A 13,463-nucleotide genomic window follows, 5' to 3' on the forward strand; every position below is an offset into this window, starting at 1 on the left:
CATTGTGCGCCAGTGTACACCCTCTGTTTTCTCCCATTTATTTATTTAATATAGGGACAGCGCATAGTAATAAACATTTCTATCAATATGCCAGAGTTAGCCAAAGGATTATTTTTAATCTGCAGTCCCTGGGTAAATGTTAAAATCACCCTAAAAGATCAAAATTACATAACATTGCATACATATATGAAACAATGCATTCAATAAGGTGAATGCTGACAAACAAGCCTCTACTATGATGACTAGAAGGCTACGTAAAGGGCACCGTTGGACAGCATGCCCCGTATGTCAAATGCGTTTAACTTTAACGTTATTCTTGCAAATGTTTCACAATACACTTGCCACATGCACGACAATGGTACATTCCATTTTTATGAGGTGGCCACATGAGCCTCAACAAACTGCAAGACACAACTGTGTTCTCCTCAAAATGGCCTAGACACACAGTCCAGGACAACCCAAAACCTGCAGCACCCCTATTGGATGCATGTGACTTTAGATGGAGACTAACCAAAATTAATACACATAAATGACAAATTTGTAAATTAGAAACACTGGAGCAAATTTTTGGAACTTCAATGTGGGGGTATTTTCTTCTTTATTCTCTTTGACTTAAAACCATCCACTTTTTGCTTTTAATGCTTTCTGTGGTTTTTCTGTCTCTTTGATGTATCAAAGGTAGAATCCAAATAAAGGGAAACAGTTTGGAACTAAATTTTCCAGTTTCTGAAATATAATTTAGTTATGCTTGTAGTGACACTCCATTTTGCAAGACTTCACTATCAGGTATGAAGAAAGAATTTCAATGATGTGTGTGCTTTATAGTATCTACTATCTTACTATAGATTTTAGACTTTGCCCAACAACTTACTTCCAACAAATCAGCAACATGTCAACATCACTTTGACCTTTCTTATTAAAGCATACATTCAAATCTGACAAATAAGCCTTAAATCCTGCCATTCTGTCATTGTTCTTACTCGTGTTAGTTTATTGTAAAAAGAAAAAAAAGAAAATAAAAAAACAATACATGACTTCTCTAATATTGGGATTCTGAAAGTCCGGATTAATTAATAATGCAGAGAGACTAATCAAAGAATAAACTAGTTCCTTTCATCTTATTTTGCTACCTGCTTATACTTTACAGTTACATATACCTGCTCAACATCACTTAAGACGCAGCTGAATCACAGATAACTTCAAAGAAAACACAGATTTTTTGTTTTAAATATAATTTAAATACGTTTTTAGAACAATTTTCCTAAACTTGGTAACTTTGGTCTAATCCAGAATGCCATATATAGTAGCACTGCTCAGTAACTGGTTGGTAGATTGAATCCTCATCACATAAAATGGGTCACCAATCAGAAAATTTGTGGCCCTGATCAGATTAGATTACAATAAAGCATTGGAGGGCATTTGTACACGAAGAGTGTGCATGTTGTTGGATTTGAGCAGGTTATCAGTGAAATCTGAATGACTGTTAACTGATAGTCACCTTTAGTGAGGTTTTTCCAAGTAAAGACTAAAACGTGTCTAGGATGTCTGAAACACTCACGTGACGGCAGCACTTTCTGATTTTTTGAACTAGGATATAAACTCAGACATTAATGGACTTCGTGGATCCAACAGTCCAATGCGATTAGGTGTCTGTCATCCATTGACAGCCAACGCTTCATCCCTGTCATGATTGGTCTAACTTGACAGACCCAGATGCTGGAACCCGGAAGAAACTGAGGAGGCGAGAGGTAAGTATGAGAGATTTAATTATAGGTAAGTAGTAGTTGTTCGTAGGCTTGACAGGATGAGTCCGAGGGACTGAGTTTGAGTCCTTGGCTTGAAGGTTCAGCGCGGCTGGAGGGATTTGGCAGGAGGATTTCCAGAGCGGTGAGGCAGAAGGCAGGCGGCTTGACGTGGGATCAGAGTTGACCATGGAAACCAGGTAAGTACCCTAGGACGAGTTACCCTGTGGGCGAGGCATGGTAAGATTAGCGAGAACAAACGACATGAAACAAGAGAATAAACTTGAACAGACTAAGCACCATTGAGGAACAACGAACTGGCGTTGAATACTGGTGGTGGATCTCCTTAAGAAGCGGTTGTTGATGAGATGAGTGGAGTCAGCTGGTCACGTCCGGAGAGAGCAGAGGAGTAGGGGGGAGGAGTCTGACAGAGGCACCATGACAATCCCTCACCTAATAGAAAATATTTATATCTGTAATTCATTAGTCGCAATCAACACAATAATTTGACGCTCATAGAACAATAAGTAAGCGGGACGTGGGCTCATCATACATGATTTTTTTTTCACCCCCCCCCAAATGGTTAGTGCTCTTGCATCACACCAAGAAGGCCCCTGAAACAGAACATCAATGGGGGACCTTTCTGTGTGGCATTTGCATGTTCTTCCTGTGCATTTGTGGGTTTTCACCGGGGACTCCGGCTTCCTCCCACCGTCCAAAAGCAGGCTTCATAGGTTAATTAGCTTCTCTAAATTGTTCATAGATATGAATGGGAGTGTGAATGGGAGTGTGAATGGGTGTGTGATTTATATTTGTGGCCCTGCGACAGACAGGCAACCTGTCCAGGATGTCCCCTGCCTTCGCCCACAAGTGGTATACGGTTGGGGGACATTCAATAGTCAACTGTCCAGTATATCTATATATGCATGTGGACATGTTATAATTTTTTTGGAAATAAGTTATATTTATTTGTAAAAAAAAGAAGAAGAAAACAACAAGAAAAAAACTTAATTGAAAAAAAGAAGCCTGAAGTATGTTGAGCCAAAAGACCAGTTTGTTCCACCCGGCTCAGTATGAAAAGCAAAGCAGGATATGATCAAAAAAAATCTTAAAGTCCCACTTCAATCATCTTTTGATCAATTGAAAAAGTGTTCCCACTGGTCTTTTAATAATGATTATGTAGTTTTTAGGCAAAATCATAATACCTGTATTGTTTTCTAGGAAGTGGTTTCTGCAGAGCGACAGGAGCTCATCAGACATTTGCCTCTGAGGTGAGACTGTTGACGTGGAAGCAAGCCTCTACTGATATGCCATCATCTCTTTGTTTACACGCTCTCCTGTGAGCTTACAGCACCTCACAACCCCAAGTTTACATTAGCAATGCAACAAAAATGGCGAGACAACTCAGAGCTATCCAGTCGTAAAGTTTGAGTCAGACAACAGCTCTGGCAATGAAAATGAAGACAATGGATTTGTCTGCAAGTGGATGCATCAGAATGGAGTGAAGCAGAGAGCCTTTGGCCCTATCCATTTCAGTTGCTGCATCACAACTGACAGCCGTTTCAAACAGCATTTTTTCATCTGCTCTGATTCATCACAATTTAAGTAAAGAAATGCAGTTTAAATTTTATATACTACCTCCATCATGAGAAAAATCCTACAGTAACATGTTAAAAACACCCAAAACACAATTTTCATTGAAGTGGGTCTATAACGTGAAAAAGTTTTTGTTGTTGTTTATAAACGAACTTATCTAGGCAGTCAAGTGAAAATTGCTCCTTTTTAAAACGTGCCTCCAGTGGCCTTTTCATGAACTACAACATTTAGTACATCCTTGTTTGCATCACAGTTTTTCTCCATTGGTTTGGCTCATTTATTGAAACAGAAATTATATTCTGAAAATTCTAAAATCATTTGGCAAAACAGTCTTACAGTTTAGCACAACTCTATAGCTCACTTGCAAAATCTAATATATCTCCCAAAACTGTTCACTCATGCTTCAAAAATAAATTCCTTTCTCATGTAAAGAGTCAGTGCCACCAAAATGGCAAAGATCCTTCTCAACTGCTTTGGCTCATTTCTTGAAGCAGACCGGACATTCTCAACACTCTTGGTGCTTTTGTCAAAATAATGTGGATGGTTCGGCACAACACCAAATCTCATATCTCTCCCCAAACAATTCACTCATGTGTCAAAACCAAATTTCCCTCAAATTTAAACAGTCAGTGCCCCCAAAATACTTTGTCCCTTTCGCATTGTGTAAGCACTGCAAGTCAAAATGATTAGATGTTTTGTCACTATGGCAGAGGACCATTGAAATATCCCTCGTGTCCACCTTTCTGTCTTAGCTCAGTCCTTTATTGACAATGGTAACTGTACTGTTTGTGTATAGCTAACAGAATACAATTTTGTATAAAATGGAAGAAAAGAAAAAGGATTTTAGGGTAAGAGTAGCCTCTTAGGTTTAACAGCACACAGTGCACTCATTCTGCCAAGGAAATTGTAACCATTATCATTCACACACATAAAGTAACTTTCATACATAAGAGTAAAAAGAAAATGTATACAGCATAATATACTTTGTAATATAAACACAAACAAAAAACAATGAATATGATATGTAGCCTACAGTGCTGCAAATAATGCTTCAGTTTCACAACTAACAGTTCTTCACTGGTCGCTGTCCTCATCTTCCCTCTCCTGGTCATCGTACTCACCCTGCTGGCCGTCCTCACGCTGCTGTCTGTCTGGCCTGTCATGTTGCCTGTCGGACTCCTCCCCCTCCCAGCTCTGCCTGCTTCTCTGCCTGATTGCCACCAGCTGACTCCACTCTCATCATCATCTGCTGCTGCTGCTTAAAAGGAGACTCCTCTCCACAGTTCATCGCCAGTTCGTTACCCCTTATGGTGACTAGCCCTGGTCCAAGTCATGCTCAGAAACTTTATGTTATGCTTCGTTCTCGCTCTAAACCTCTGCTCCTTGTCTCAGGATCTTCAACCACCCAAGAGTGAAGTCAGCGTGGATCATCCTCTCAGCTACACAGAAGCCTACAAGAAACCACAGCCTACGCCAACCGCATTAAGCCCTCCAGCCACGCCATCAGGCTCGTCCACGTCACCACCAGCCACGAACAACTACACATCTGGAGAAACAATAAAACTCTTCTTACCTCTAAACTCACCTGTCCTTGTTCTGGGTTACAGCATCTGGGTTCCACCCCCCACATTATCATGACATGGCCAAAGATTCTCGTCCACATCACATCGTATATTCTCCCTTGCGATGCAACGAGGGAAAAAACGGCGTGCATGTCACAACCATCCCCTACACTGATCTCCTGCAATATCCTCACACGCAGCATCCATTGCATGGAGCAGGGACTTCTGATCTTGAGCCCGATGCTCATAGACTCTCCACCTCCAAGCGGAGAAAAACTCCTCAATAGGATTGAGAAAAGGAGAGTAAGGTTGTAGGAACACTATGACCATCCTTGGATGAGTAACCAGGCCCAGTGACCAGTGAAATAATGTGTTGATGTGTGAAAAAATACAAAATTAAAATTAGGTGCAGAGTATACTACAAATACATTAATAACTGGTTGGTTAAACAATATGGTGCCTTACTTTTTTCTTGTACTTCTATCAAAGTATTAGGGATAATAATAAAATCATGTTGGAGACTTAACAAAGGTTTTCCAAATCTGTTTCTTTGGTTTGAACACTTTTTATATAAAAAAAATAAACTTAGCATGACTTTCTGTCTCTTGTTTCTTGTCTGCAGTGCACAAGTTGCATAATTCAATCCTCTGAGCTGTGTAGTGTATCCTTATTTGTTTTAGTGTAGTGTTTTGCGTGACTTACTTTGCTTCATTAAAAAACGCAAATCAAATATTTCTTTGTTGAACAAAGTAACTTGTGTTTACAAATTTCACAGGTTTGATATCTGAGAAAAGAGGTGTTTCATGCTATAACAACAATAACACAATTTCTGAGTAACAGAAGCAAAACTTCAAATATGTTTCTTGAAATGTAGGGAAGATTAAAAAACAAAAGCACAATGTCATTGCTGTCAAGAAGACAAGTATAAGTAGAAGCAAAACATTAGGAAAAGCTTAAAACAAAGTTGCAAAAATACAATGAACCCATGTTATAGAATATACAAACATGCCCCTTTATGTAAATTCAATATATTTTCAATATATTTTGAAATGTCTGCTCTCTGTGACTCCAGAACCCGTTTAGTCTTGACAGAACTCACCCCCACAATGAAAAATCCTGGAACCAAATCTGTGTAAAATGGAACCTGGACTGTCTGCAACATTGGCAATGACATGGCACTCAGTGCCTTCACAGCCAATTTCAGTGAAACATGACAGCAGGTAATCATTGCAACTACATTCAAGGAGTAGGTTTCAAGTTTTGTTTAGGTAGAATAAACACGTCATCCTGCACAAGCATAACATAAGAAAACAAAACATTATCAAATGAAGGGTTTTTTTTCATCCACCAGCAAAGGAAAGTGTTGAAATGTATTTACAAATATCTTCATTTCGGAGTCTTCAACAGAGTTTTACCCTGTAGTTTCAAACTAAAAGAAGCACACACACAAACAAGCATCCAGTCGATAAAGAGGCATTAAACACAATCTTTTCTGTCATATCCTCCACCTGTAGTGATGCTGTCCGGTGCAGAGTAAGCCATTCTTATTGGCTTGTATTTCTCCTCTTTTGGTGGACACCTGGTGCACAGCAAAGCCCCTCCAATCAGAAGAAGGGCAGCTGCTCCCCAGCCAATGTAGAGCGATGCTCCGACCTCCCTCTTCAGCGCTTCTACCACTAGTGGGTTGTAAAAATCCCGGATAATGGTGTTCGCACTCGAGGAGACAGGGATGAGGACCAGAAGTCCGGCAAGGATGAAGAAGATCCCAGAAATGATCATCACTTTGGCCTTTGCTGATTCATCTTCAATGCAGTTGGTGCACTTGGCTCCAACAATAGAGATCAACACCCCTAGCACTCCGAGTATAATGGCTACGACTGTCATTGCTCTGGAGGCCTGCAGGTCAGGAGATAACGCCAGCATAGAATCATACATCTTGCATTGCATCTGGCCTGTGCTCTGAGTGACACAGTTCATCCATAAGCCCTCCCAGATGACCTGAGCGGTGACAATGTTGGATCCTATGAAAGCCGACGTCCTCCACTGAGGCAAGGCGCATATTATGATTGCACCGATGAATCCAGTGAATCCAAGAGAAATGCCCGCTATTTCCAAACCCATCGACATGATTCCTCTTTGTATGGCAGCAAACAGGAGTCCAAAAACTCGAAAACGAAAAACTCTTTTAGAAGACCGCAAAGATTTTCCTGTTCTGTGTTGGGTTAAAATGTTAGACCAACACTCACAGATTATAAATGAGGCTAAAGAAAGACAATGGATTCTTGAGGAGAGACAGACGGAACATCCTCTCATGCAAATCTCCAAATCTGCTTTGAGTTCACAAATGTCTGCCCTCCGCATTTATTTTAAACAGGGCAGTCCTTGGGTCACAATGTCTTTTGCAATTCTAGGGGAGGAGGAACATATAACCACAACGCAAGTAAGAAAAACACGTGAGATGTCTGCTCTTTGTCCATCTCTGTGGGGGATGCTTCCTGTTTTTTTAAGATTGCTCGCTGTTTTGTGAGACATATATGAAATGTCACTGTGTCTGCATTCGTTTCCTGGTTAAAACAAACTCTGACAACAAAACAGTTCAAGCATACATATCACCATAGATGGTCACACAAGCATTCATCTCATGATCTAAATTGGAGTGAGAAGAAAAGCGAATGTATAATAACAAAAAATTTAATAAAACAGTTTCAACACTATTCCACCTGTTTATGATATATTTGCTTAAAAGAAAAATCACAAAAATAATGAATTCTTATTCAGATTTTCAATTGCCAGATCATTCTTTGAGCAAAGTACACGTACACTCAGGGTTCATGTGAGTGAGAATGAGGCTTCTCAAATTAATTCTCAAGGCCCATATCTTCAATTTGGTCTTCACAAGAGTTAACCATCAGCGGATGCAGCTCAGTTGGCTCTGGTTTAATCGCTGTAGAGATGAGACAATTGCACAAAGAACACAGGCAAGGAATGCAACAACATCCACACAAGGTCAAAATGGCAGCTATACAGCTGTGGACGACAATGCGGAAGCTACCAGTGAGCGATACTTCCCAAACACTCAGCCAATGAAAGGCTTCGCACTCTAAATGGTAAGATTAAAGAACATTACGGTCTTGATACCACCATGTGGGACTCCTGGCTGGGTGCCAGGCAGAAGTCCCACATGGTGGTATCAACACCGTAATGTTCTTTAATCTTACCATTTAGAGTGCGAAGCCTTTCAATGGCCTTGGTCAGGCCGTCGTCGGAGGCGGTGCTGTTAGGGATGAATGTGCAACACTGTTCTCCGAACATGGTGAACACATCATGCTTTTTAGCCAGCAGCATTTTGAGGGTGATCCTGTTCAAGAAGGTCATTAGAGAGGTTGCAGACAGCTGCTCATGTACAGCCTCAAACCCCTATGGTGTCCTGTTCCTTTATTTTTTTGGACGTTATAATGGATGTCAGTTGATTCTGTCAACGTTTTTGTTAATCGTACACCACCCACAGAGAAAGGATTCGAAGCCAGCTGCAACCTGATTAACCAGTTTATATTCGTCTGCCTATCCTCGTGGTACTCCTATGGCATTTATGTAAGTGGGGTCAATTTCTGTTAGCCACACTCCTCGCATTTGTCTAGGATTCCATCTGTGAGGATACAGACTAGACAACCAGTTTTACCAAAACTTCAACAGTCATGGGATACACAGTCACACAGGTAACAGCAGTGTAACCGGTGCACAGTATGCAGTTACATTTTTGGGCAGTTAATTTAGAAATTGGTATAATTGCAGAAGTCATGGTCAGGCGAACCTTCAGTGAACCATTTAGGTAAGGATTGAGTTTATCGGATGAGTGCAGTTATCACATCACTTCCACTTGTCTGATTAGCTTCACTGGTAGAATTGGTTTCTTTGTGTTCCGGAACCTGCAGGTACTTCCTGATCGAAAATAATGTAACAGCATTGACAACAACGCAAACACAACATTTCACACAATTCCATGAAATAATTTAAAAAAATTCTATAATTCTATAAAAACCATGTGTATCGCTTGGAACCGATTTTTAGGTTTGGAGAATTGCCCTCTTTGCGACCTGAGATTCCCTTGTGCATTGTGCCTGGCACAGATTAAACATTCCCTACAAAGATTATTATTATTAATTTTGTTTGAGTAAGACCTACAAAGACTTTATGAGTAAGAATTAAAGCCATATGTTGTATAATAGTTATTTATTTGTTTACACATTCCCTCAGTTTGACACGTCACCCCATGGGCTTAACCTGCTTTGGTTTAATCCATCAGAGTTCCCCATCCCCCTGTTGTGCCAATACTGAGCGAATGTGTGTAATGTAAAAAAAAGCGTATTGGCTGTCTGTGTAAATTGTGACGCCATTATCTTTCACTGACTTGCATGCTTTAGTTAACGCTACTAGTTCTGCAGCTTGTGCTGAAAGGTGAGAGTGGTATGGTTCGGCTTTTAAAACTCTGTTGTGGGTTATTACCATAGCCTGTTTGAGCATTCCCAAATTCATTTTTGTGAGATGAACCATCACAAAAAGCACTTCACCCAGCTCTAATCCTAACATCAAAATTTTATCACGTCCAAATAAATTTGGACATTCTGGAAATTCTGCATATTGTAAAACTTATAATTTACAATGGTGATCTTCTGGGTCCTTAATCCAAACTGCTTCTTTTTCTGCCACATTTATTCTTTCACAATCAGCTTCACACACTGTTACTGAATTTTGAAAGTGCAATTTTGGGTACATGTTCTCTGCATGCATTCCTGCACGCTCCTGTGTCACACAGAAATGCAATTTTCTTTTCATTTCTTTCCATTTACTAATAAAACAGTTTCAACACTGTGTCAGTTTGGGCAGAGGGTGTGATAGAGGACAAGAGGGTTTCTGCCGTTCTGCAGAGGGTTCTGCCTGCTTTATTCGGTTAAGACATTTTTTTAACAGAAATTCTTAAAATAAAGTAACTGTGCATGCCCATAAATGGAGAAAATATGGAGGCAGCACAAAGAAGAGGAAGGTTTGAGCTTGTCATGCAAGCATTTTGCGGGTTAGAAAAAAGTGAAGCACAGTTAACCTAAAAAAAAAAAAGAAACAGGTTTCCACCAATATATCATGATTAATAGTGTCAAAAGAAAAGCCTTCTTTAGATCAATAAAAATTCCTGCAACATATTTGTTCTGATCAATTGCATTTGTGATTTGCTTTATAAAGTCTATGATTGCCAAGGATGTTGATCTGTTTGCTCTGAATCCATTTTGACTGTCACTAAGAAGTTTGTGCTTTTCGATATATGCATCCAATCTACATTCAAAACGTTTCTCCAAAATTTTGGATAATATGGGTCTGTAGTTTGTGAAGTGGTGCTTGTTCCCAGTTTTATACAGCGGTATGACTTTGGCTATTTTCATGCTGTTTGGAAAGGAACCTGATTGAAAAGATAAGTTACAGATGAACACGAGTGGTTTCAAAATACCATAAATCACTTTTTTCAATATGATGTACTTTCAAAATAAAAGACATCCTGTGCCACATCTCAATCCAGCAAATGTAATAGAAGGTTGTGTAATGTCAGCAGTTTTTAAAAAAACCCACACCGTTTTTTGTTTCATTTATTATTCTCAGCCAGAAATGTGTAAATCTAACAAACTAAAATTAAATCAGGGCTAATTAAGTTACCCTTACTATGCTGAACTATAAGGTGCACTTTAAATCCTGGAATTTGTTCAGATGTAGAAAATCCACCTTAAATATTTCTGGTTGTGCTTATAGACTTCAAAGTAATTTTCTGTGGTACACGTCACCCAAAAATCTGTCAAAATGTTTTAGTTCGACTTATTTAAACTACAAAGTTGAACTGCTTGATAGATTGTTGGAGCATTATGGGTACTGTAGTCAGAAGCCTCCAAGAGTGATACGTACTGTCCCTCAACAGGATGTGAAGGAGTTAAATAAAGTTTGAGCAAGTTTACTTCACTTATTACTTACTTTTTACTCTGCATTAACTTTGACAAAAGAGCTATTTTAAAACAACTTAAAATAGTTTTTAAAACTTTTTTTTTATTTTTTATTAACCCTTGTGCTATCCTAGGCACTTTAATATTGGGAGTTGGGTCATCTAGACCCACTAGACAGTGCTCTGAACCTTTTTTCTTCAATGATTTGTGAACCTCACTGGTGTCCATGGATTACATGAAATCTTTCCACCTTTGTCATGGTAGGGAGAACATACTCACTTGTCCCCGTCTTTCATTAAATCCTGTTTTCAGTAACTGTTGTTCAAGCACCAGTGCAAAAGCTTTGCTAGAAACTGAACTTAATACTCAAAGAGCTAATAAACAGTATGTGCAGAACAAACATGGACGGATTCGCCAAAACCTTTCACACAAACATAGTTTGGTGTCAGGATACACTCTAACCAGACATTACACACTTTAAGTTGAGTACTTTATTCATATTCTTTGTTAATATTGTGTGTTTCACAACACAATAGCAATAAAACAATTCTGAAGTAAAAAAAAGCAAAACTTCAAACATGGACATCTTCATTGAAATATCAGCAACCTGGAAACAATGCATGCCGTCATCTCTGCTAAGAAAACAACATGATTATCAGAGAAACATTAAGCTTAAAATAAAGTTGTAAAAAATATAATTTTTTTTAATATAATACACAAAAATGCTGATATTTAAATAAAATATAGTTTGTGAAAGTCTCCTCTGTGACCCCACATCCAGGTTTAGTCTTAACAGAACTCTCCTACATTAGATGTAAAACACACACACGTCTTGAACTAGATCAATGCAGAGAAGGATCTGGCATTTCCGCAATATTGGAAGTACAATTTTTTCATAGCAAGCTTTGTTGAAACATGACACCAGATAGTCGATGCACATCATTTTAAAAGCATTATTTAAGTAGAAAGAACACATTATCTTACACAGGAATTAAACATAAAAGCACACAAAAGTATTGTCAAACTGAAGGTAATCATTTTCATCTGCAAGCAAAGTAAAATGTTGAAATGTATTTACAAATATCTTCATCTCGGAGTCTTTAACAGAGTTTTACCCTGTAGTTTCAAAGTAGCACACACACAAACAAGCGTATAGTAAATAGAAAAGCATTAAACATAGTCCTTTCTGTCATATCCTCCACCTGTAGTGATGCCGCGTGGTGCAGAGTAGGCCATTCTCGTTGGCTTGTATTTCTCCTCTTTTGGTGGACACCTGGTGCACAGCACAGCCCCTCCAATCAAAAGAAGGGCAGCTGCTCCCCAGCCAATGTAGAGCGATGCTCCCATCTCCCTCTTCTGAGTTTCTGCCAGTAGTGGGTTGTAAAAATCCCGGATAATGGCGTTCGCACTCCAGGAGACAGGGATGAGGACCAGAAGGCCGGCGAGAATGAAGAAGATCCCAGAAATGATCATCACTTTGGCCTTTCCTGTTTCATCTTCAATGCAGTTGGTGCACTTGGCTCCAAGAATAGAGATCAACACCCCTAGCACTCCGAATATAATGGCTACGACTGTCATTGCTCTGGAGGCCTGCAGGTCTTGAGGTAACGCCAGCATAGAATCATACATCTTGCATTGCATCTGGCCTGTGCTCTGAATGACACAGTTCATCCATAAGCCCTCCCAGGTAACCTGAGAGGTGACAATGTTGGATCCTATGAAAGCCGTCGTCCTCCACTGAGGCAAGACGCATATTATTATTGCACCGATGAATCCAATGAATCCAAGAGAAATGCCCGCTAATTCCAAACCCATCGACATGATTCCTCTTTGTATGGCAGCAAGTCCAGAAATTCAAACACAAAAACCTCTTTCAAGATTCTTAGATAGTTAGGATTTTGTCGAAATGGCACAGCTCAGAGAGGGTGTGATGAAGCTATAATGATACAGCCACAGAAGCACAGGATCCTTTATACCTCGGGGAAAAAGGAGGTGCTTCCATGCACTGATGTCACCTGGTACCTGCTTCTACCTATGTTTAGACTACCACACCCTGAAAAGGAAGTGTGCGTGCACAATGATGGAGGGAAGCTGGAGGCAGTGCGAATGAAAGAGGAAGGACTGAGCTTACATGTATTGGGGAGGTTGGACAAATGTGAAACCCACTTAACTTCCAAGAAAAACAAACACTTCAACAACAAAAAGGCTATTTTCCGAGGGGAGTTGTGCTTAACCCCCTGTGGTTTATTAGAGAAACAAGTGACTCTAGGAGTTAAAATGACATTTTATGCAACAAAAAAATATTTTTTTCAGAACACAGAATTCAAAAAATTCTAAGGAAGTGTTGGTTCCCTTATTAATAAAAGCAGGTTTCATAAAAAGGTCAATAGAGAAGTAGCTTTTTAGACAAAGAGCTGTGTTAAGCATCAGCACAGAAATTTAAATACCTACATCAAGTGGAAAAAACAGTCACATTGTCCCCTTCTTTTGTTAAGTCCTGTGTTCACTGACTGAGCTTCTCAAACCTTTGTTCAAACACCAGTGCTAAAGCTCTGCAGAAAACCGGTGTTACTGCTCCAAGAGCA

At 39.6% G+C, this 13,463-nt stretch overlaps 2 protein-coding genes and 1 long non-coding RNA gene across 3 annotated transcripts; 1 reads left to right on the forward strand and 2 right to left on the reverse strand.

Moving 5' to 3' along the window:
- Nucleotides 1–1,749: 1,749 nt before the first annotated feature.
- LOC101163922 (claudin-4-like) lies at nt 1,750–7,265 on the reverse strand. The gene is made up of 3 exons (XM_011483264.4): nt 6,409–7,265; nt 2,043–2,195; nt 1,750–1,966 (listed from the first exon to the last, which is right to left on the reverse strand). The coding sequence occupies exons 1-2, from the start codon at nt 7,259–7,261 to the stop codon at nt 2,089–2,091; spliced, it is 960 nt and encodes a 319-aa protein (XP_011481566.3). The 5' UTR covers nt 7,262–7,265; the 3' UTR covers nt 1,750–1,966; nt 2,043–2,088.
- LOC105355578 (uncharacterized) lies at nt 4,364–4,918 on the forward strand. Its single transcript, XR_909959.3, has 2 exons — nt 4,364–4,648; nt 4,731–4,918. It is a non-coding gene; the product is annotated as an uncharacterized LOC105355578 (long non-coding RNA).
- Nucleotides 7,266–11,354: 4,089 nt separating the features above from the next.
- On the reverse strand, nt 11,355–12,834 carry LOC101160501 (claudin-3-like). The gene has a single exon (XM_011483265.4). The coding sequence runs from the start codon at nt 12,697–12,699 to the stop codon at nt 12,049–12,051; it is 651 nt and encodes a 216-aa protein (XP_011481567.1). The 5' UTR covers nt 12,700–12,834; the 3' UTR covers nt 11,355–12,048.
- Between the last annotated feature and the right edge of the window lie 629 nt (nt 12,835–13,463).

Source organism: Oryzias latipes, chromosome 14 (genome assembly GCF_053564925.1).
Source record: "Oryzias latipes strain Hd-rR chromosome 14, Olatipes_Hd-rR_3.1".
Classification (NCBI taxonomy): Eukaryota; Metazoa; Chordata; class Actinopteri; order Beloniformes; family Adrianichthyidae; genus Oryzias; species Oryzias latipes.

Bases quoted from the DNA above. Each gene is read 5' to 3' on its own strand.
- LOC101163922 (XM_011483264.4), bottom strand. From the start codon at position 7,261: ATGCGGAGGGCAGACATTTGTGAACTCAAAGCAGATTTGGAGATTTGC. The intron at 2,196-6,408 runs GTGGAGGATATG...ATTTTCTATTAG, and splicing joins ACCGGACAGCATCACTACAG to GTGAGGGATTGTCATGGTGC.
- LOC101160501 (XM_011483265.4), bottom strand. From the start codon at position 12,699: ATGTCGATGGGTTTGGAATTAGCGGGCATTTCTCTTGGATTCATTGGA.